Raw genomic sequence first — 23,813 nt, 5'->3', positions numbered from 1 at the left:
TCACCCCAACCGGGAGATGTTCAAGATGGTGTGTTAGAACTCAAAATGCAGTTTCTATAGAAATCAGCTTAAAAATTGTGATTTGGTAAAAATTAAAATGCTCTAACATCACAGTTTGGACACACAATGGTTAATCCTGGTTTACTGGCTTGTAAGGCTGATCTGAGAACCTAGTCACCCTTGATTGATTCTATAAGAATATATTTATTGCCCTATAGCTTACAAGTGAAGATCTGAAATCACCCATTTACGATGTTGGGTTTCTTAAGCAAACAGTATCAAAATAAAGAGCAAAAGAAAAGAGAGACCCTAGCAAAATGATAAAATGTCTCTTTTTATTTGTGAACAATTGAGCTTGACCCATTCTTCTGCAAACAAACGATTGCCTTTGCTCTCTGTCCACATAACCAACGCTGTTTGTAACCGGACGCTGACGTCAGTGCTAGACTATCAGGGACACAAAGGCTCCCGGCTCGTCTCCTCTCTGGGTCCAGGGGATCCCGCCTCCTTTTGCTTTTGTCCTGTGATCCTGTCCCCTTCGCCTTGCCCACCAGAGGGAGGGTCCATCCACCCTGAGTCTGCCTTCCTTCTCACCTTAGTTCATGGGGACACCCAGAGTGGCCCACGTCCTATCAGAGATCCGTGGGGCTGGCAGGGAAAGCGTGCACCTGCCTCGGCTACCCTCCACGTCCTCCTCAAGCTGAACCCCAATAACTGTAGTGGGGTTTCCTACTTAGAGGCTAGGTACATTAATACAGATTAGTGTCAACACTAGATCTGCAAAAATCACCAAAACAGATCGTTTCCTTCCCTGAATGTTTCTGTACTTAGTGCTTCCACACCAACGTAGTGCATAACACCCAAAAACAGTATGAGCCACGCTGGAAAGTGGACCATCTCCGCAAGCCCAGGGCTGAGCAAAGCGATGGGCATCCACCCATCCCCGACTCACCTGAGATAGGCCAGCAGCGCAGCCTCCAGAACTGGGAGGGCTGGGCCTTTCTCAGGCTACCTTCTCCACCCACAAATCAATCAAACACCAGGATGACTGAGGAATTGGGGTCCAGGTAGACAGTGTGGAGTCAGAAGGGAAAGTGGTCAGAGCTGAGAGCAGAGAGGAGGGATGAAAAGGACAGAAATAAGGGGACAGAGGACAATGCAAAACTCCGACGTTTGTCCCCAAAGGTAGTGCAGAGGAGGCGGAGGAGGGCTTAAAGCAGATAAGACCTAGGTGGGGTTCACGGGCGGTGGGGGGGAGCATGGCAGGGACAGAACTGGATCCAGCTTGACCGAGACGCCTGCTGGGGATCCCATGCCCCGAAAGTGACTCGCTACTGTGAACACCTGTCGGAGAGAGGGTTCTTGGAGCAGGATTCCCTCACCCTCTTCCCAGGGAAACGGAGCCCCTTCTCGGGGCAGCCCTCTGCTCCGACACTCTGAAGGTAGCAGAACTAGGTATGTTCCAGGGATCACAGGGAGGAGGGCAGAATGGGCCAGATCATCCAGCGCTCCTGGGGTCGGAGAGCATGCTCAGCCATGGCACGTGATCCCAGAGAGAGGGATCTGACCCCTACTCCTGAGACACCTGGACACTCATCTACCCTTCCAACCGCCGATCAGGAATTCGTCAACGAACAGGGATGCCCGGGCTCAGCTCTCATAATGGCACTGGTGTTTGCGATCCTCGGGGGCGGGTTCTCTATCCAGAGGCTAAAGACAGTGGAGAGTGGCACATTTTCCTTTACTTCCAGCTGGAAAAACAGCACACGGGGCATGAGCCGGAATGGCCTGCTGCCCTGAGAGGCATGGCAGGAGCCCACTGACCTGAGCTTTGGAGACGGTGGCGAGCAGCCGGGGCATGATGGTCATCAGCATGGTGCAGAGCCCGAAGATGAAGTTCAGGGACACGTAAGAGATGAACGCCACGTCCGAACTCGAGAAGATTCTGGACATCAGATACATCCACGGGAGAGTTGCGTAGCTACAGAATAAAGGGAAGAATCATGTTTGTCTTCCTGGAACATGAACTGGTATAAGGACAGAAGTGTAGATGAGTTTTGTTGACCGGGTCATTTTCCCTCCCTTAGTGAACGGAAACCCACTTTACAACAACTCCCACGGTGTTTCCTGAACACAGAGCACATTCTGGGGGGGGGGCCTCCAGGGAGCACTGAGGATAAGGGCAGGGGAGGGTCAACAGCTAGGCCACGTGGGCACCTGCCCCTGGAGCTCCCTGGGCTGGAAGAAGCCTGAGGACATCCCCATCGCCCCTCCCTCGAGGGGCAAGCCTGGCTCTTGATTCTTCGCTCCACTTCTCGTCAGTAAAGCACAAACAGTTCCGACGTGTGGAAGTGAGAATCAAAAGCTGTCAAGAATGGAAAGTAGCAGAGCTCTGCCTAAAAAGAAGGCAGGAAGGGGCGCCTGGGGGGTTCGGTCGTTAAGCACCCAACTCTTGATTTGGGCTGAGATCATGATCTCAGGGTTGTGGGATCAAGGCCCATGTCAGGCTCTGCACTCAGCGTGGAGTCTGCTTGAGATTCTCTCCTTCTGCCCTTCCTCCCTGCTTTCTCTCTCTCTCCCTCAAATAAAAAAAAGGCTTAAAAAAAAAAAGAAAAGAAAAAAGAAGGCGTGAAGGTAACACTGGAGAGCTTCGCTCTCAGCGTCCACTCCGTGTTGGGCCCTGTCCTGTGGGCCTCCACGACGCACCCTTGTCCTCCTCCCTCTCCAACAGCCTGGGAAGCAGGTGCTGTGATCCCATTTTATGGATGGGGAAGGGGTTCACACGGTTGAGAGACCCTGATGGGGGCTCTGCAGCTGACAGCAGGTGAGGCTGACCACGGGATTCATTTCTGTGTGGTTGCGAAGCTGGAGAGCAAGGGGACAGACCTTAGAAGCAGCCCCCACACATTTCTGATGGCATCAGGTTCTAAGAAAAACACCCACCATGCTCCCCAAATGCACACATCTCTCTTCCTCCATACCCTGGAGCTGGGTTGCATCCATGGCCCACCTCCCGAGGCGTCTCTCACAGTAGCGTGCGCCCCATTCAAGGACACGGGTCCTGGAGTCACAGTTCCAAACATCAGCGGAGAAGTCACTTGCTGTAATTCGCAGGCTTCCTCCCATGTCCCCACGTGCTCTCTGCACACTCCAGGCAGACCTGTCCCCGCTTTCCTAGCGTGACTTAGCTGCACCTGAAACCCTTCAGCACCTCCTGAATGCAACGTATGGGACTCCAAACGGTGGGAGACAGGCCCGCCCCTCGAGGTGGGCCGTTATTCTCTGGTAGTTCCTTTTTCTATATGAATCCATGGCATCAGAATGAGTCCCTGGGTCAAAGGCTTCATCCTCATATTTCAGAAAATACAATACATATACTATACAAAAAATCGTACGCTGTTTTGGGAACTCCTCTCAACAAAAATCTGCCTCGTACTTGGGCACGATAGAAATTATTTTAGAACGTACAAGGTGGAGGTGAGAGATTGTAAGCAATTATTCTTAAATAGTCACTGTACCGAATAATCAAATTATCATTAAATAATTAAATTAGTTACCCAAGAGGTAGGTCATGACTCCTTGGTGCTTTGAAGTGTCAACCCCTGCATCTGAAGAAAAGCCCTGGGGAGAGGAATCAAACCCCACACATCTTTACTGTCCCTTCTGGGGCAGAAGTCAAGTGCGATCCTCCCTCACGTACCTGCCTGGACAAGCAATTGAAACAACAGCATTCAAAGCGTTGTTTAGAACAGAGATGTAAGCGTTATCAGCAATCTGTGAGTCAAATCTTGGGGCAGCTGTAACTATAAAATCCCCTCTCAGAGTGAACCAAACATCTCTTAAAACTACTGGTGCAAACTCTATCTTCTGGAACAGTCCGTGACAAGTTGCTTTTCTTTTCCATATCGCCACTCTGTGGCAGCTGAAGATAAACACCGTGGTCTTCTTACGCCTCCAGGTCTCTCTTGGTGTCCAGCCAAGTCTCTCGGTTAAACCTCGCCATGGGGGGCTCGGGGCATTTGGGTAGGGACACCTGATGGGGCATCTGGCTCAAAGGCTGGCTCAAAGCACGGCGGGATGCTCAGCACGTCAGTCTGGAGGGCAGTCAAGGAACTTGGCAGCTCCTTGTCCCACTCGGAAGCCCCGTCCACCACCCCCCACCCCACGTTGGAATGAGAGGGACCCACCAGTGAATACTCTTCCATTGGCTCCCGCCCCGTTGCACGCTGTTCACGGTCGGTGCTTTGTTACTCAGTATGGAGAGTTTCCACCCCAGGTTCTCCCCCCGAGATGTTGGACAAGTGGATCAGAGCGTTATTTACTTAAGCAAAGCAGAAATCAGCAACAATGCCAGACTGACCACCCCTGCCACCAGCGTCTGACTTGCCGAACTATGAACGATCTTCGGGTGTGGTCTTCCACCAGCTGCGCGGCCATCTTCTTTCTATTTTTTTCCTATATGTTCATTAGTCACCTTTCATTTTTTTTTTTTAAGATTTTATTATTTATTTGAGACAGAGAGAATGAGAGACAGAGTGCATGAGAGGGAGGAGGGTCAGAGGGAGAAGCAGACTCCCTGCCGAGCAGGGAGCCCGATGCAGGACTCGATCCCGGGACTCCAGGACCATGACCTGAGCCGAAGGCAGTCGCTTAACCAACTGAGCCACCCAGGCGCCCTCATTAGTCACCTTTCAAATTCATGGTTCAAATCAACATCTTGGCAGCTCCAGGATCCCTATCTTTCTTTTTTTCAGAAGAAAATTAAATGGGAGGCGCCTGGGTGGCTCAGTCAATTAAGCGTCTGCCTTCGGCTCAGGTCATGATCTCAGAGTCCTGGGATCGAGTCCCACATCAGGCTCCCTGCTCGGCGGGAAGCCTGCTTCTCCCTCTGCCTGCCCCTCCCCCTACCTGTGCTCTCACTCAATCTCTCTCAAATAAATAAAATCTTAAAAAAAAGAAAAGAAAAAAATTAAATGGGCTCCTAGAGCATAATTTATTTTTTAGTGAAATCTACAGTGGCTTCTAACAATCTCTACTTTCATTAAAATACAATGTTAATATTTTGATGACTTTAGCACTTACGGCTAGTGGCATGCTGTTCACAATCCTTCCATAATTTGTGGGGTTTTCCTCCCTTTGAAAGACGGCCCCTCCCCTAGTGAGTGAATTTTCTAGGACCTGGAACAGGACTCTGTGGGCCTCGTGTTCACAAGCCTTAAGCACCAAATAATCACCAAATGCGTTCCTATGCTTGCAACGTTTTATAGAAGCTAGACTCTCTTTTCTTTCTGACATTCCTTTCCTCTTTTTGATGCTGAGTTTCCTCACTCTCCACTAAAATATCAAGTTTTCCTGGTTAGAGAGAGCAGGAATATTAAGGAAAAAAAAAAAAAAGACAATTGTCACCGGGCATTTTTTTCTGTTGTCTCTTTGAGACTCTGTGCCCTTGTCCGATCCCTAATTTCTTTGGATTCTGAATCCCGTGTAATTGCAAGCCACTTTTCATGCCTGCGACGTCCTCAGGTTGCAGGGCACTCTGGGGGCCCAGCCTTCCTGAGACTGTCCTCGGGGTCCCCTCGCCTCCCTCCTTGGGGACGGAGGGGTGAGCAGATGGGCACAGGGAGACAGCAATGCCCATGCAGCACCAGGTGCGAGCCGGGGCCCCAGCGAGAGAAGAAACACCGTGTAAATGAGAACAAACCCGTGGCCCCTGGGATGTGGCTCTGTGATTGCAGCCGGCCACCCCGGGGCCCTTCTTCACCGGGGTCCACCTGCCCTCTGACACCATCTGCTGTGTTCAGACCCCTCAGTCCATCTGACCGTAGGAATTCTTCCCCAGAGCTGCATCGCCCCTGCTGGCCCAGGCTGTCAGTCAAGGGATTCTGTGAATCTCCCGGAATTCTTCAGAAAATGCCATCGCCGCGCATGTGGCCAGGAGTCTGGGCTTCATCCAGACTCCCAAAGGTGCTCACGAGCCAAACAAGCTTCCGGACTCCTCCTCAAAACACGTTTCTTAGGCATTTCTAACCACATTTGATTTGTCTGAGTGTTACCTTCCGTTAAACTCAACGACCTCTGCTTTCATAAACTTTACAAGTAACGTATAGTGAAGTCTGTTTAATCACACCATCAGAAGCCACAACACTGTCCACTCAACTGGATCCACACACTGAAACCAGACCACTTCCTGAGAAGCAGGAATCCACGTACACAGCCCTTTATATCCGGGAACTTAAATTTCCAACTGAGCACGATAGACAGGCGCAACCGCAAGCATTTTCATAGCCTAAGACGTAATATCCTCTGAATACCAGAATAGTTCGCATAGGAACGATGCAGCCAAGAGTCATTAAATGGGACCTTTCACCACTCGCTGTCTGTGAGGTTTGTATGAACTATCTAACTGAACAGAACTAAAGCTCCACACAGAAGACAGTGAGGTTTGGAGAGAGTCGTGATACTTCTCAAGGCCACAGAATCCGTGAGTGGCCATATCACTCTTCCCACGAAGATCTGTCGTCTGTCCCGCCTATCTCTCTCTCCCCACAGTCTATCCATCCACAGAGTCGTCTAATAAGAATATATGCTTGTTGGGGCGCCTGGGTGGCTCAGTCAGTTAAGCGGCTGCCTTCGGCTCGGGTCATGATCCCAGGGTCCTGGGATCGAGCCCCGCATCGGGCTCCCTGCTCAGCGGGGAGCCTGCTTCTCCCTCTCCCTCTGCCTGCCTCTCTGCGTACTTGTTCTCTCTCTCTATCTCTCTGTCAAATAAATAAATAAAATCTTAAAAAAAAAAAAAAAGAATATATGCTTGTTTGTGTCAAATCTGGTCCCCTAATTAAATGTTTTGTGTCACTGACATCACCATGAGCTGTGCAAAGATCACTGTACTTGTCATCTTTGGCTTCGATAAAGCAGAATAAATGTGGGGTTTTCAAAAAATCATCTGCCTCGCATTATAACAAACATGTTCCTTATCTTCCCTCCTCGTAGCAAGTCTCTCTCGCACGCTCAGCCTGCATAGAGACATATGGCCACCGTGTAAGAAGACACATAGCTCTATATTGTTGATACCGGGTGCACACAATTTGGGGACCACGGGCAATGATCCTGCTCAGTGCGTTTGAAAATGAGAAGCATGTACAGTGACTTCTCTGCCTTTGCTGTGTTTCCCCTGGGAAAAGTGACAACAGCAACAACAAGGCACCTTGCCAGACCACCACTGTCACAGGAGAGGGAAAATGCTCCAGACGCCGGGCTGCAAGGCAGACTCTCCTCTGAAAGGCAGTTTTGGAGCTAACCGGATTATGGGTTTGAGCTCCAGATTAATGTCAGCGTGAGGACAGCCAAGAGCCCGCGCGGCCCCGTCCGCGTCGGCAGACAGCTGGGGGCCTCACGGCGCCAGCCCGCACCACCTCCGTCCCCGCCCCGCCACCCGCCCTCCTCCTCCCCCTCCTCCTCCGCGGGGCGCTCGTCCACCTGCTCCGGCTGGTCCGCGGCGCGGCCCTCGCAGAAGCAACATAATTGCTTGCAGAGAGAGAAAATCACGAAGCTGGCAGCAGGTTCAAAGCCATCCCGGCGGGTGTCTCTCTTCCAGAAAACAAACCGTAATTCTGCAGCCATGTTTCTCATCACATACCCGAAAAGTGCCAGCAGGAGAGCCGTGGCTGCCAAGTTCTCGCGGAAAGTAAACGCTGTTAACTGGAAGGCGACGATGATGGTGACACACAGGCTCACGGCAACCAAGTAGAAGACCTGGGGAGACAAGGAACAGGGGATGGCACCCCATCTCCACTTCTGCTAGTTTGCAGATGACACACAGGCAGCAGTGGGGGGGCCCGAGGGAGGCCCAGCTCTGGCAGGACGGTGTCCCCCACCCCCGATGCATACACTGAAGCCCCCGGACCTCAGAACGTGACTGGGTCTGAAGACACGCCCCTGAAGGGGTCATGGAGGTAGACGAGGTCCCCAGAGCAGCCCTGATCCCACAGCACCAGCGTCCTTGTAAGAGGAGGACATCGGGACACAGACACACACGTGAGGACACGGGGAGGACACGCCACCCACACACCCAGGACAGGGGCCTCGGGAGGAAGTGGCCCCACCACGCCTGGATCTGGGACGTCCAGCCCCAGGCCCTGGGAGGGACACTCCGTCTGCGGAGTGTCGTAAGGGTCTGCCGGGAAACCGCTACGGCCAACACTCCCCACCTTCGGACCTTCCAGGGGACGTGGCCTCTGCCCAGTCCTGCGCTCAAGGACGGGCTCGTCCTGGGGCCTCTCACGGAGCCCTTCCTCACACCATGCACAGGGCTGCCTCCTTGGGGGTCCTTCCCTGACCTCCTGGTTTAAGTCCTACTCTCTCATGAGAACACAAGCTCCAGGGGGCAGAGAACATCTCTGTCTTGCTCACGGCTTTATTCCCCGTACCCCGGACACACCTTGCCCCCATGCAGATCCCCAAAAATATCCGTTAAATGAGCGATCATCCGGAAATGACTGGATGAAGATGGAAACACAGTCAACTGGGAAGGAAATAATCCTCCCTGCCCTTAAACCCCCAGAGAGGCATGGCAGGGACAAAGGGGTCCATAAAGTCCAGACTGCATTAGAGAGGGAGACTGGCTGAGGCCTGGGAGATTTTGGGTCCCCCCACCTGCCGGGGTCCTGAAACCCGCCCCCACTTTTCAGGCTCTTACTGTCTCGTTCCCTTGCCGGGGATCTGGGGTCACTGCACGCCATCACACGGAAGGCATGGTGGTACAGGACGCCGGCTTTATTGACGAGGACAGACTATCACTTTCCTACAACGAGGACAACCCCAAGCAGCCAAGAAAGTAGCCGTAGGCCTTGAATCCACTTAAATGCCTGCAAGTCCAGGGAACAGAGTGCACTGCTGTTGTCCTCCAAGGACAGAAGACAGTGACCTCTAGGGCGTCCCCTGGAGAGCGGCAGCTCTGCAGAACTGGCCGGGCTACGGTCACCTGGAGGGGCAGCCTATGCGTGTGGCCGGCAGGTCAGCTCGAAGGGCCTTTATCCTCCCCCACCCGCAACCCCTTGAGCAGAGCATATTTAGTGTGATTATCGTGTCACCTTCCCAATGAGAAACTCTGCATGTCTGGGCAGGTCCCCAAGCTCCCAGACAGAGCTCCAGGGCGTGGCTGGTCCATCCTGCATCGCATGAAGCCATCCTAAATGACGGATGGAGACTTGAGCCTGACTAGCTCTTGCCAGCAGAATGATCCCTTCTTCTGTGGACAGTGTGAGACGGCCCCTTCCCACACTCACACACACGCACGCACGCGCACACACAGATCAGCGGCATGCAGCACATGGACGGGACGTGGTCCCCAATCCTACCATGTCATACAGGAAGTTGGTGAGCCAATACGTTCTGTAGCCCAGGCCACAGACGTGCTGCAGCCTCTTGGCTCCGCTCACCCTGTCCCTCACCACGGCGCTGCCGATCGACGCAGACAGGATGGAGAAGCCCAGCACGATGCAGAGCGCGACACCACACTGACGGATGGTCTCCAGGCTGTGGGCAGAACAGAACAGCGCGTCAGGTGTCACACGAGGGACACGGGTCTTCTTCCCCGCGGTAACAACCAGCGACGAGGAGACGAGCTGAGAAAACCACTCGTCAGGAACTGAGGATGGGCAGGGCACACTGGCGAAGCGTGTGGAGTCTGTCACTAAATCCCCTCGACGACTTTTTGGGCATGGATTATCGCTCCCAGCCTCAGGAAGACGTAACCGAGGGGAGCAGAGTTCAGGGACATCTGAGAGTCTGCCCATCTCAAGGTTTACTCTTGACCACTGAGCCCGACTCCCCAGTTAAAACGAAAGACATCCTCAGTGCGGGGTCCACAGTGAGCTGTGGCCACCGCCCAGGTCGGGACACCTGCGGGGACGGGGAGGGGACATTAGCTGTAGCTCCGCAGGTGGCTCGCCCACCTCCGAATTCCATCTCTCCAAACGTCAAAATGATTTTTTAACAGAGGGAGGTGCGCTCCTGATTGTAATGATATACGCTGTGCACTTTCTTGGTCACGTTTTCATCGGAGCACTACCAAGGGGCCCCGCCTTAGCAATGCCCAGCGCACACGCAGTGTCTCAGGTGGCCCACGTAAGGAAGGGGCTCGTCACGAACCGTCCACGGCGCGGCACCTTCTTTCCCTCAGCGAGCCCACAGCCAGAATAATCGTGGCCGGTGGCAGAGACCGCTAAAGGGGGGAGCCGAGAATGAGTGCAGGGACGGGAGAAGAAACTGCCTTGTGCTTCCTGCCCCCTTAACACCCCGGAGAGAGGACGCCTGTCAAGCGTATCTGCGTCTCTGACTCAGGTCCTGGGAAGGACACAAGTGATGCTAGCTAAGTTTTCGGGGAGTCAAGTGATATGCAGATTTTCGACTGCATGGAGGGTCAGCACCCCAACTCAGTTGTTCAAGGGTGCGCTGTGCTAATTCTGCCTACTATCGACGTCTGGCCCTCTGTCATCGGTGTGACAGGGAAGGGAGGTGGGAAATGGAGGACGCTCTGTTTACGACTGCACCCCAAGCACCCAGCTGCCTCCGTCAACGGAGTGTGTGACTCTTGATCTCGGGGTTGTGAGTTCGAGCCCCACGTGGAGTATAGAGATTACTTAAAAAAAAAAATCTCTAGGAGCACCTGGGTGGCTCAGTTGGTTCAGTGTCTCCCTTCGGCTCAGTTCAGGATCTTGGGGTCCTGGGACTGAGCCCCACGTCAGGCTCCAAGCTCAGTGTGGTCTGCTTGAGATTATCTCTCCCGCTGCACCTCCCCGCCCCCCACTCCTGCTTTCTCTCTCTCTCTCTCTGAAATACATAAAATAAAATCTTTAAAAAAATATTGTAGTCCAAAAAAGCATCTGGAAGATATGGGGTCGCTGAGCTTCAAGGAGATCATGCCCTTGGAACAATTTTGACTTAGAAAGACAGTGGAGTGTATGATATGCTCATCCGTTTTAAACTCGGTCAACACGCGTTCTCCAGTAATCATGGTCTTCACACTTGGCAAAGAAACGCCCAAGCCAGGATCACTCGGGGCAAAGGCAGGAGGGATCCCAAACCCCCAAGCAACCCAAAGACTCTGTCCTGTTTTCAGGGCCGCCTCGCCCACCCTCACACTCACATCTTGTCCTCGTTCAGCAAGGCCCCTCCGTACGGATGGCTGTAGAGCATTATCCCTGCAGAAGACAAATCGAAGAGGTGAGCCCGCGAGCCCATTACCCGCATGGCGAGCGGACGCCCTGCACCCACACGGCAGCTCCTGGCTGCTCTGCCCAGGCCCGCGGGCACCGAGAAGGGCACAGGCCACCATTCTTCTCGGCCCGTTCGTGCGGGGATTTTGCAGGTGCTGCCTCAGGAAGAGCCAGCACGTCCTGAACGTGCCTCACGTGACAGGCGCTGGGCTGACATTTTATGACCTGATCCTCAGAAGCATCCCTGGGGCATACGTCTTACATTAGCCATATTTCGCGGGGGGAGACAGACTCAGCAAGACGATGTAACGATATGCAAGGGGATCACTGGATGGAACTCGGGGCAAAACTCAAAAATCCTCCCCCCCCCCCCCCCCACCGTCGACGAAGCCAAGTCGAGACAGAAGAGTGGACCATCTGTATGGTCCAGCTCTGTGTGTGGAACTGCTTGTCTGGATTTGCTCTGCCTGCCTCTCGGGGGCCTGTGCATTGGCGTATGGCATCAGCCAATACGGAGAAATCACCACCAACTTAGCAATTGTAACAGTTTTATCATACAGGCGGCTCATGACCTCACACGGCACGCTATCCCCACCCCAGCCAGCGCTGGTCCACACTGCACCGCGGACTCCATCGCCTCAGGCAAACCCCACCGCTTGTTTCGGATCATTGTCCAACATCAGACCCGTCCGTTCTCCCTTCTCTGATTGGCTGTTGCGGAGCTAAGTGTGTGGCCACGAGGGGGGACATCCTAGCCCCATACCACGGGCCACTCTTGTGTTCTCCTTCTCCTTATGGCTCACGTAATGCAGCCTGCCGTCTGTGCTTTGTGTTCTCTTACGAGGGCATATCAAATCTTTACAGAAACGCCGCGGGGTGCAGGTCAACATAAATACATGAAGAGGCATGGACCTGGAACAGAGTAGAGTGCTGCAAATCCACTACAGCTCCGCCCCTGAGAGCCTTGTTTTCCAGCCATGAACAGCCTGCTCCTCTCTCCCGCTCGGCCGGTCTCTCCCCCGTTCCGTTGTGGGCTCCGCCACGCACTGAAGCAAGTTCTCTCCCAGCAGAAGGAACAGTGGAAGCTTTGGGTTCAGCAAGCCCACTATCCAGTTTTCCAGAACCATTTCTGTGACTTCAAATTAATACTGTCCGGGTGTTGTGCTGTGGGCTCCCGCCGTGTGTGTGGAAAGCCGGCCGTGTGCTCTCCTAGACCCTGGATGTGGTTTACACGTTTGTCCAGAACCGAGTCGCACGGTCTTGACCCCCTGCCTGTCTGAGCCGGTAATACCCACCTGCTTTCCTCCCATCTGTCTCTCTTCCCCTGAGCTTGACCTTCACCCCCTCCCTCCAGCATGCACCAGCTCCCATTCTCCCTCACTCAGGTATTGACTGTGGGCAGCCCTCCACGTGACCTGCGGCCACCTGCTCTGTCGCGATGTCGTGCAGAAGCTCACAGACTTTAGACAGTGCTTACAAAACCACGGGATCCTGCCCGAACGCGGCAAGTGTCCGCTGGGTGCTGGAAACGGTGAAGTATACGTTCTGCGCTGTGGGCTGCTCCTGGCTGAACGGGGCAACAAGAGCTTTCTAGAGGAGGAAACATCCAGAGACACGCGGGGAGCTGATGAGGGCTTGGGAATTGGAATATTTTAGGAACGTAGATGAATCTTGGAATTCTTTAACCTGCAGACACACACACACCTGGGGTAAGAGGCAGCGTGCAAATGTCTTCTGAGAGCTGAAGGAAGGTGGTGCAGCACAGGACAGACTCAGTCTGCAGTGTTTGGGAGGGTAAAGTTGGTCCAAGGAGTCAAGTTCAAAAAAAAAAAAATCACCCGACTAGAGGGTTGGAGCATCAGGCCTGCTGAGCTCTGGGGCTTCAAGGAGAGAGGACATGGAGTCCGGGTCTCCCCAAGACCAGGTGGCTGAGAGTCCCACTAACTGTAAGCACAGGGCTTTCCTGGTCCTGTGGGCCATGCTAGCATGAGGTCATGGAACCTCTCAAAGCTACACCCAGCTGGTCAGAAGTGGGGGCAGCCTGGGCCCCCGGGGTGTGGCTGGCATCGGAAGTGAGGGTGCTGACCCGTGGGGTCTGCATTCCCTCCAGGCAGCGCCAGGACTGAACAGCGGGTCACACACCTGGGGTGAAACAGGATCTCCCCCAGAGCTGGATTTTTCTCCTCGTCTGGGAGTCCCGCTCTGGGCTCTCTACACCCTGCATCCTCGGGAGCTCCCTGGGTCTCCTCGGGCCTCCCTGAATTGTCACGGGTGTTTCTTATGCACCTGCCAGATGGGTCAAATCCCAGACAGAACCCATGCTCAGCTTGCTCCTGCGTTTCTCCCCCGGCTTGGCCAGCACCATTCATGTCCCCGTCAACTTCCCAATCACCAGACTCAAACTTACAGCAGCCTCACTCCCCTTCATCCCCCCCGCACATCCAAGAAGGGGTCAGCGTCTGCCACTTCTCACCACCTCCACGTCCTTGTGCCAGACCCCATCCCGCACACCACACCCCTGCCCCGGACCACGGGGACATGCCCCACCTCTCAGCTCAGCTCTCCCCAGTATCCCCAACCCTCTGCCATCAGATCTGAAGAAGTCCCACAGAGAAACAGAAAGAAAACGCAGAGCCCATATTTTTTTGACCCAGACATAAGACGTACAACAGGGGAAGGAAAAACGGCAGAGGAGTAGGAGACCCTATTCCAACTGGTCCCCGGAATTGAGCTGGATGTCTACCAGACCACTCTGGGCACCCACGAAACCAGCCTGAGATGTAAGAAGATCTGGATCTCTACAAGCAGAATATCACAGGCGGTTGGTTTTGAGGTATGAAGCGAGGAGCCCTGATTCCGCGGGCAGATATCAGAGGATAAACAGCAGCGGGAGGGTGCCTGGCCGTGGGGATCCTACACCGCCGGTGAGTGACAGCCTCGCGCGCTGCGGACGGGCACAGACTTGCAGACCGGTAGCCTCGGGAAGGGACCTTAGGGCAGCCCCCGGGGCGGAAACCTGGAGCGGCAGGTCGCAAACTGGGAGCAGCTGGCGGTTTTAGAGGCACAAAGGGCAGAGACATGCCCCGACCTGGAGGCAGGACTGGGAGCACTGCGGAGGGGCACACAACCCAGAACACTGCAGTTTATAGCAGCACGGACAGAAACGGAGACGGTGTGGCCTGGAGAGCTCACTGAAGAACACACTGCGGTCTCTCTGCTCTGAGGCAGAGGGTTGGAAACGGTCTCTTCTGCTCTGACTCACGGAAGAGACACGGAAAGCCACCAGGGAAAGGCGCCAGAGAACAAAAGCCCCAAAGACTGATTCCCACTGAGTCCATCCCCCACCACAGAGGCGCAGGGCAACTCCGCCCAAACAGGGTGGCCTGAGTAACAGCACGGCAGGCCCCTCCTGCAGAAGACAGGCTGGGAAAACAAGAGGCCAGCAACCCTAAGGTCCCAAGAAAACAGGAGCATCTTGCTTCGGTTCTGGTCAATAATTTGGACACTATACATTCCCTCAAACACCCATCAACAGAATGTCTAGGAGGAGGAGCCCCCAAAATAGAAAAGACTCAGAGATTATGACTTATGCTGCAGACTTACAAATGGATGCAGATATAACCAAGATGTCAGGAGATGGAATTCAGGCTAGCAATGGTGAAGACAATGGCTAGAATGGAGAAATCAATTAATGGTAACATAGAGTCTCTAAGGGCAGAAATGAAAGCTGAATTGGCAGAACTTAAAAATGCTATCAATGAGATCCAATCCAATCTAGATAATCTAACAGCTAGGTAACTGAGGCAGAAGAACGAATAAGCGACCTGGAAGACAGTATAATAGGTAAAAAGGGAAAAGAGGAGGCCAGGAAAAAACAACTCAGAATCCATGAAAATAGAATCAGAGAAATAAGTGACACCATGAGGCGTTCCAATGTCAGAATAATTGGAATCCCGGAGGGAGTGGAGAGAGAGAGAGGACTAGAAGATGTATTTGAGCAAACCATAGCTGAGAACTTCCCTAATCTGGGGAATGAAACAAATATTCGTGTCCTAGAGGCAGAGAGGACCCCTCCCAAGATCAAGGAAAACAGGCCAACACCCCGGCATGTTATAGTAAAACTTGCAAATCTTAGAACCAAGGAAACCATCTTAAGGGCAGTTAGGGGGAAGAGATTCCTTATGTACAGAGGGAGGAACATCAGAATAACGTCAGACCTATCCACAGAGACCTGGCAAGCCAGAAAGGCCTGGCAAGACATATTCAGGGTACTAAATGAGAAGAACATGCAGCCAAGAATACTTTATCCAGCAAGGCTTTTGTTTAGAATGGATGGAGAGATGCAGAGCTTCCACGACCAGCAGAAGTTGAAAGAATATGTGACCACTAAGCCAACCCTGCAAGAAATATTAAGGGGGGTTCTATAAAAGGAGAAAGACCCCAAGAGTGATTTACAACAGAAATTTACAGGACAGTCTATAAAAACAACATCTTCACAGGCAACATGATGACAATTAATTCATATCTTTCAATAATCACTCTCAATGTGAATGGCCTAAATGCTCCCATAAAATGGCACAGGATTGCAGATTGGATAAAAAGACAGGACCCATCCATATGCTGCCTACAAGAGACTCATTTTGAACCTAAAGATACATCCAGACTGAAAGTGAAGGAAGAGATCCATCTTCCATGCCAGCACACCTCAAAAGAAAGCCGGGGTAGCAATTCTTATATCAGACACTGTATCATTCTTAAAGGGTCTATCCGACAAGAAGATCTAACAATTGTAAAAAAATGCCCCCAACATGGGAGCAGCCATCTACATAAGCCAACTGTTAACCAAAATAAAGAGTCATATTGATAACAATACGTTAATTGTAGGAGACCTCAATACTCCACTCTAAGCAATGGACAGATCATCTAAGCAGAAAATCAACAAGGAAACAAGACCTTTGAATGACACACTGGACCAGATGGACCTCATAGATATTTAAAGAACATTTCACCCTAAAACAACAGAATACTCATTCTTCTCGAGCGCACATGGAACTTTCTCCAGAATAGACCACATACTGGGTCACAAATCAGGTCTCAACTGATACCAAAAGATTGAGATTATTCCCTGCATATTCTCAGACCACAATGCTCTAAAACTGGAACTCAATCGCAAGAAAAATTTGGCAGAAATTCAAACACTTGGAAGCTAAAGACCACTCTGCTCAAGAATGCTTGGGTCAACCAAGAAATCAAAGAAGAACTTAAACAATTTATGGAAATCAATGAGAACAAAAACACATCGGTCCAAAACCTGTGGGATACTGCAAAGGCGGTCCTAAAGGGGAAATACATAGCCATCCAAGCCTCACTCAGAAAAATAGAAAAATCCCGAATTCACCAACTAACTCTATACCTTAAAGAACTAGAGAAAAAGCAACAAATGATGCCTAAGCCATGCATTAGAAGAGAAATAATTAAAATGAAAGCAGAGATCAATGAATTAGAAACCAGAAAAACAGATCAGATCAACAAAACTAGAAGTTTGTTCTTTGAAAGAACTAATAAGATCGATAAAACACTGGCCAGACTTATCCAAAAGAAAAGAGAAAGGACCCAAATTAATAAAATTATGAATGAAATGGGAGAGATAATGACTAACACCAGGGAAATAGAAACAATTATTAGAAAATATTATCAACAACTATATGCCAATAAACTGAGCAATCTGGATGAAAAGGAGGACTTCCTGCAAACCTATAAGCTGCCAAGACTGAAACAGGAAGAAATTGACAACCTGAATAGGCCAATAACCAGTAACAAGATTGAAGCACTGATCAAAAACGTCCGAAAACACAAGAGTCCAGGGCCTGATGGATTCCCTGGGGAATTCTACCAAACATTCAAAGAAGAAGTAATACCTATTCTACTGAAGCTGTTTCAAAAAATAGAAACAGAAGGAAAACTTCCAAACTCATTCTATGAGGCCAGCATTACCTTAATCCCCGAACCAGGCAAAGACCCCATCAAAAAGGAGAATTTCAGACCGATATCCCTGATGAATATGGATTCCAAAATCCTCAACAAAATCCTAGCTAATAGGATCCAACAATACATTAAAAGGATCATCCACCACGACCAAGTGGGATTTATCCCCGGGATGCAAGGGTGGTTCAACATTCGCAAATCAATCAATGTGATAGAACACATTAATAAGAGGAGGGAGAAGAACCATATGGTCCTCTCAATTGATGCAGAAAAAGCATTTGGCAAAATACATCCTTTCCTGATTCAATCTCTTCAGAGTATAGAGGGAACATTCCTCAAGGTCATAAAATCCATCTATGAAAAACCCACAGCAAATATCATCTTCAATGGGGAAAAGCTGAGAGCCTTTCCCTTAAGATCAGGAACACGTCAAGGATGCCCACTCTCGCCACTATTGTTCAACATAGCACTAGAAGTCCTAGCAACAGCAATCAGACAACAAAAAGAAATAAAAGTATTCAAATTGGCAAAGAACAAGTCAAACTCTCTCTTTTAGCAGACGACATGATACTTTATGTGGAAAACCCAAAAGACTTCACCCCCAAATTACTAGAACTCATCCAGCAATTCAGTAATGTGGCAGGATACAAAATCAGTGCACAGAAATCAGTTGCTTTCTTATACACTAACAACACAACTGTACAAAGAGAAATTAGAGAAACGATTCCATTTACAATAGCACCAAAAACCACAAGATACCTCAGAATAAACCTAACCAAAGAGGTGAAGGATCTATACTCTAGGAACTACAGAACACTCATGAAAGAAATTGAAGAAGACACAAAAAGATGGGAAAATATTCCACGCTCATGGATCAGAAGAATAAACATTGTTAAAATGTCTATGTTACCCAGAGCAATCTATACCTTCAATGCCATCCCGATCAAAATTCCAATTTTTCAAAGTGCTGGAACAAACAATCCTAAAATTTGTATGGAATCAGAAAAGACCCCGAATCGCCAAGGAGATGTTGAAAAAGAAAAACAAAGCTGGGGGCATCATGTTGCCCGATTTCAAGCTATATTACAAAGCTGTGATCACCAAGAAAGCATGGTACTGGCACAAAAACAGACATACAGACCAATGGAACAGAATAGAGAACCCAGATATGGACCCTCAACTTTATGGTCAAATAATCTTTGACAAAGCAGGAAAAAACATGCAATGGAAAAAAGACAGTCTCTTCAATAAATGGTGCTGGGAACATTGGACAGCCACATGCAGAAGAATGAAACTCGACCATTCTCTAACATCATTCACAAATATAAACTCAAAGTGGATAAAAGACTTCAATGTGAGACAGGAATCCATCAAAATCCTAGAGGAGAACATAGGCACTAATCTCTTTGACATGGCCCACAGTAACTTCTTTCAAGATACATCTCCAAAAGCTAGTGAAACAAAAGCAAAAATGAACTTTTGGGACTTCATCAAGATAAAAAGCTTCTGGGGGGGGGGGCGGAGCAAGATGGCGGAGGAGTAGGAGACCTGGATTTCGTCTGGTCTCAGGAATTCAGCTGGATAGGGATCAAACCATTCTGAACACCTACAAACTCAACAGGAGATCGAAGAAAAGAAGAGCAACAACTCTCTCATCAGAAAAGCGACCACTTTCTGGAAGGTAGGACGTGCGGAGAAGTGAATCCGAGGCGATATTCGGGAGGATAGACGGCGGGGGAGGGGCCTCCGTCGGCCGCTTCTGGCAAGTGATAGAGCCGCGGAGCACAAAATCGGAACGTTTTTTTTTTTTAAGATTTTATTTATTTATTTGAGAGAGAGAATGAGATAGAGCATAAGAAGGGGGAGGGTCAGAGGGAGAAGCAGACCCCCCGCCGAGCAGGAATCCCGATGCGGGACTCGATCCCGGGACTCCGGGACCATGACCTGAGCCAAAGGCAGTCGCTTAACCACTGAGCCACCCAGGCGCCACAAAATCGGAACTTTTAAAAGTCTGCTCCGCTGAGGGACGTCACTCTGGTGGCTAGGCGGGGGGTGGAACCCACCGGGACAGTGTGGTCTCAGGACCCTAGGGGTCACAGAAAGACCGGGGGTGCCTGAGTGTGGCAGAGCTCCCAGATAACGCAGCAAGGAAGCCGGCTGCAGAGGCGGAGCCCAGGCGCGGGCTCTCAGCTCGGGGTTGCCATAAACTGTGATCCGCGGCACAGTCAGGCCACTGCTCCTCCAGCAGGGACCCAACAAGCGGCAGATCCGGGGAGACTCCCTTCCTCCCCTTGGAGGAGCTGCGCGGGAGTGCGCCGCAGGGATCTGCTGGGTTTGGAGACTCCACCCGGGGTCGGGTGCCAGAGATAGAAACGCGCGGTCACAGGCCGGGTGAGCACGGAGTGCAGCCGGAGACCGGGGAGACGGGAGTGACTGACGGCTTTTCTCTGGGGGCTCACTGAGGAGCGGGGCCCCGAGTTCTCGGCTCCTCCGGGGTGGAGATTGGGAGGACGCTATTTTCACTCTCAGCCTCCAAAGCTGTAGGGAAAGCTCGCGGGGAACAAAAGCCCCAGAGAGCAAACTCGAGCAGATTACTTAGCCGGGAGGGGGCAAGGGCGGGGCAATTCCGCCTCCGGCAAAGACATTTGGAAACCACGGCAACAGGCCCCTCCCCAGAAGATCAGCGAGAACAGCCAGCCAAGACCAAGTTTACCAATCAATGAGAATGGCAGAAATCCAGCGATAGGGGAATACTGCACATAGAATTCATGGCTTTTTTACCATGATTCTTTAGTCTTTCAAAGTTAATTTTTTTTTAACTGTCTTTTTTTCTTTTTTTTTTTTTTTGAATTTTTCTTTTTCCCTTTTTCAACCAAAATCTTATCAATCCCTTTTTTTAAAAAAACATTTTTATTTTTCATTTTTAGAGTCATATTCTATCCCTTCATAGTAGTTACCCGTATTTTTGGCATATATATATAAGTTGTTCTCTCTTTAAAATTTTGAGATAGTTTCTCCTAACAGATTAAAATATACCCTAAATCTCTAGTATATGGTTTTTTCTACTCCCCTGCCTGATCACATTCTCTCCCTTTTTTTTCTTTTTTCTTTTTTTAAATACTCTTCTTTCTTTTTTCAAACAACTTCTTATCAATTCCTTTTATAAAATTTTTTATAATTTCCATCTTTACAGTCATATTCCATCCCTTCATCGTATCAACCCTTATTTTTGTACATATGTAAGTTTTTCTTTCTTTAAAATTTTGGGAGGCACTTTCTTCTAAAAGACCAAAATACACCCCAAATCTAGTGTGTGGCACTAATCTATATACCAGCCTGATCATATTTGATCACATTCTGGGTTTTTTTGTTGGTGTTGTGTTGTTTTGTTGGTTTTTGTTTGTTTTTATCTTTATCTTTTTCTTTTTCTTTTTTTTCTTTTTCTTTTTTCTCTCTTGCCATTTCTTTTTCCACTGCTTCAGGTCTTTTCTGATTTGTTTAGAGTATATTTTCTGGGGATGTTGTTACTCTGCTAGCATTTTGTTCTCTCATTAATCTATTCTCCTCTGGACAAAATGACAAGATGGAAAAAATCACCTCAACAAAAAGAACAAGAGGTACTACCGACTGCCAGGGACCTACTCAATATGGACATTAGTACGATGTCAGATCTAGAGTTCAGAATCATCACTTTAAAGATACTAGCTGGGCTTGAAAAAAATATGGAAGTTATTAGAGAAACCCTTTCTGGAGAAATAAAAGAACTAAAATCTAACCAAGTAGAAATCAAAAAGGCTATTAATGACGTGCAATCAAAAATGGGGGCACTAAATGCTAGAATAAATGAGGCAGAAGAGAGAATCAGTAATATAGAAGATGAAATGATGGAAAATAAAGAAGCTGAGAAAAAGAGAGATAAACAACTACTGGATCACAAGGGCAGAATTCGAGAGATAAGCGATACCATAAGATGAAACAACATTAGAATAATTGGGATCCCAGAAGAAGAAGAAAGAGAGAGAGGGGCAGAAGGTATAACGGAGCAAATTATAGCAGAGAACTTCCTAATTTGGGGAAGGAAACAGGCATCAAAATCCAGGAAGCACAGAGAACCCCTCTCAAAATCAATAAAAATAGGTCAACACCCCGACATCTAATAGTAAAACTTACGAGTCTCAGAGACAAAGAGAAAATCCTGAAAGCAGCTCGGAGAAGAGATATGTAACCTACAATGGTAGAAACATTAGATTGGCAACAGACCTATCCACAGACACCTGGCAGGCCAGAAAGGACTGGCAGGATATATTCAGAGCACTAAATGAGAAAAATATGCAGCCAAGAATACTCTATCCAGCTAGGCTGTCATTGAAAATTGAAGGAGAGATAAAAAGCTTCCAGGACAAACAAAAACTAAAGGAATTTGCAAACACAAAACCAGCCCTACAAGAAATCTTGAAAGGGGTCCTCTAAGCAAAGAGAGACCCTAAAAGCAACATAGACCAGAAAGGAACACAGACAATATATGGTAACAGTCACCTTACAGGCAATACAATGGCACTAAATTCCTATCTCTCAATAGTTACCCTGAATGTAAATGGGCTAAATGCCCCAATCAAAAGACACAGGCTATCAGACTGCATTAAAAAACAAGACCCATCGATATGCTGTCTGCAAGAGACTCATTTTAGAACCAAAGACACCCCCAGATTGAAAGTGAGGGGGTGGAAAACCATTTACCATGCTAATGGACACCAAAAGAAAGCGGGGGTGGCAATCCTTATATCAGACAAATTAGATTTTAAACCAAAGACTGTAATAAGAGATGAGGAAGGACATTATATCCTACTTAAAGGGTCTATCCAACAAGAAGATCTAACAATTGTAAATATCTATGCCCCTAACATGGGAGCAGCCAATTATATAAGGCAAGTAATAACAAAAACAAAGAAACACATCAACAACAATACAATAATAGTGGGGGACTTTAACAGCCCCCTCACTGAAATGGACAGATCGTCTAAGCAAAAGATCAACAAGGAAATAAAGACTTTAAATGACACACTGGACCAAATGGACTTCACGGACCTATTCAAAACATTCCATCCCAAAGCAACGGAATACACATTCTTCTCTAGTGCCCATGGAACATTCTCCAGAATCGATCACATCCTAGGTCATAAATCAGGTCTCAACGGGTACTAAAAGATTGGGATCATTTTCTGCCTATTTTCAGACCACAATGCTTTGAAACTAGAACTCAATCACGAGAGGAAAGTCGGAAAGAACTCAAATACATGGAAGCTAAAGAGCATCCTACTGAAGAATGAATGGGTCAACCAAGAAATTAAAGAAGAATTAAAAAAATACATGGAAACCAATGAAAATGAAAACACAACTATTCCAAATCTTTGGGATGCAGCAAAGGCAGTCCTAAGAGGAAAGTATATAGCAATACAAGCCTTTCTCAAGAAACAAGAAAGGTCTCAAGTACACAACCTAACCCTACACCTAAAGGAGCTGGAGAAAGAACAGCAAATAAAGCCTAAACCCAGCAGGAGAAGAGAAATAATCAAGATCAGAGCAGAAATCAATGAAATAGAAACTAAAAGAACAGTAGAACAGATCAACAAAACTAGGAGCTTGTTCTTTGAAAGAATTAACAAGATTGATAAACCCCTGGCCAGACTTATCAAAAAGAGAAGAGAAATGACCCAAGTCAACAAAATCATGAATGAAAGAGGAGAGATCACAACCAACACCAAAGAAATACAAACAATTATAAGAAAATATTATGAGCAACTCTATGCCCGCAAATTAGATAACCTGGAAGAAATGGAGGCATTCCTAGAGATGTATCAACTACCAAAACTGAACCAGGATGAAATAGAAAACCTGAACAGACCTATAACCACTAAGGAAATTGAAGAGGTCATCAAAAATCTCCCAAAAAACAAAAGCCCAGGGTCAGATGGCTTCCCAGGGGAATTCTACCAAACATTTCAAGAAGAATTAATACCTATTCTTCCGAAACTGTTCCAAAAAATAGAAATGGAAGGAAAACTTCCGAACTCATTTTATGAGGCCAGCATTACCTTGATCCCAAAACCAGACAAAGACCCCATCAAAAAGGAGAATTACAGACCAATATCCCTGATGAACATGGATGCAAAAATTCTCACCAAAATACTAGCCAATAGGATCCAACAGTACATTAAAAGGATTATTCACCACGACCAAGTGGGATTTATCCCTGGGCTGCGAGGTTGGTTCAACATCCGCAAATCAATCAACGTGATACAATACATTAACAAAAGAAAGAACAAGAATCATATGATCCTCTCAATAGATGCAGAAAAAGCATTTGACAAAGTACAGCATCCTTTCTTGATCAAAACTCTTCAGAGTATAGGCATAGAGGGTACATACCTCAATATCATAAAAGCCATCTATGAAAAACCTACAGCGAATATCATTCTCAATGGGGAAAAACTGAGAGCTTTCCCCCTAAGGTCAGGAACGCGGCAGGGATGTCCACTATCACCACTGCTATTCAACATAGTATTGAAAGTCCTAGCCACGGCAATCAGACAACAAAAAGAAATCAAAGGCATC

The 23,813-nt window shown here is 48.9% G+C and overlaps 1 protein-coding gene across 1 annotated transcript in view; it reads right to left on the bottom strand.

Annotated features, from left to right (window-relative positions):
* ABCA13 (ATP binding cassette subfamily A member 13) overlaps nt 1-23,813 on the bottom strand; it is a 386,205-nt gene that overhangs the window by 93,058 nt on the left and 269,334 nt on the right. Inside the window, exons 49-52 of the mRNA XM_044920208.1 lie at nt 11,147-11,201; nt 9,357-9,534; nt 7,637-7,752; nt 1,825-1,981 (exon numbers count right to left, since the gene is read on the bottom strand). Of these exons, the coding sequence (XP_044776143.1) occupies nt 1,825-1,981; nt 7,637-7,752; nt 9,357-9,534; nt 11,147-11,201 (506 nt within the window). The remainder of the gene's footprint in view (nt 1-1,824; nt 1,982-7,636; nt 7,753-9,356; nt 9,535-11,146; nt 11,202-23,813) is intronic.

Source organism: Neomonachus schauinslandi, chromosome 12 (assembly GCF_002201575.2).
Source record: "Neomonachus schauinslandi chromosome 12, ASM220157v2, whole genome shotgun sequence".
Classification (NCBI taxonomy): domain Eukaryota; kingdom Metazoa; phylum Chordata; class Mammalia; order Carnivora; family Phocidae; genus Neomonachus; species Neomonachus schauinslandi.
This window is presented reverse-complemented; position numbering and strand designations above follow the sequence as displayed.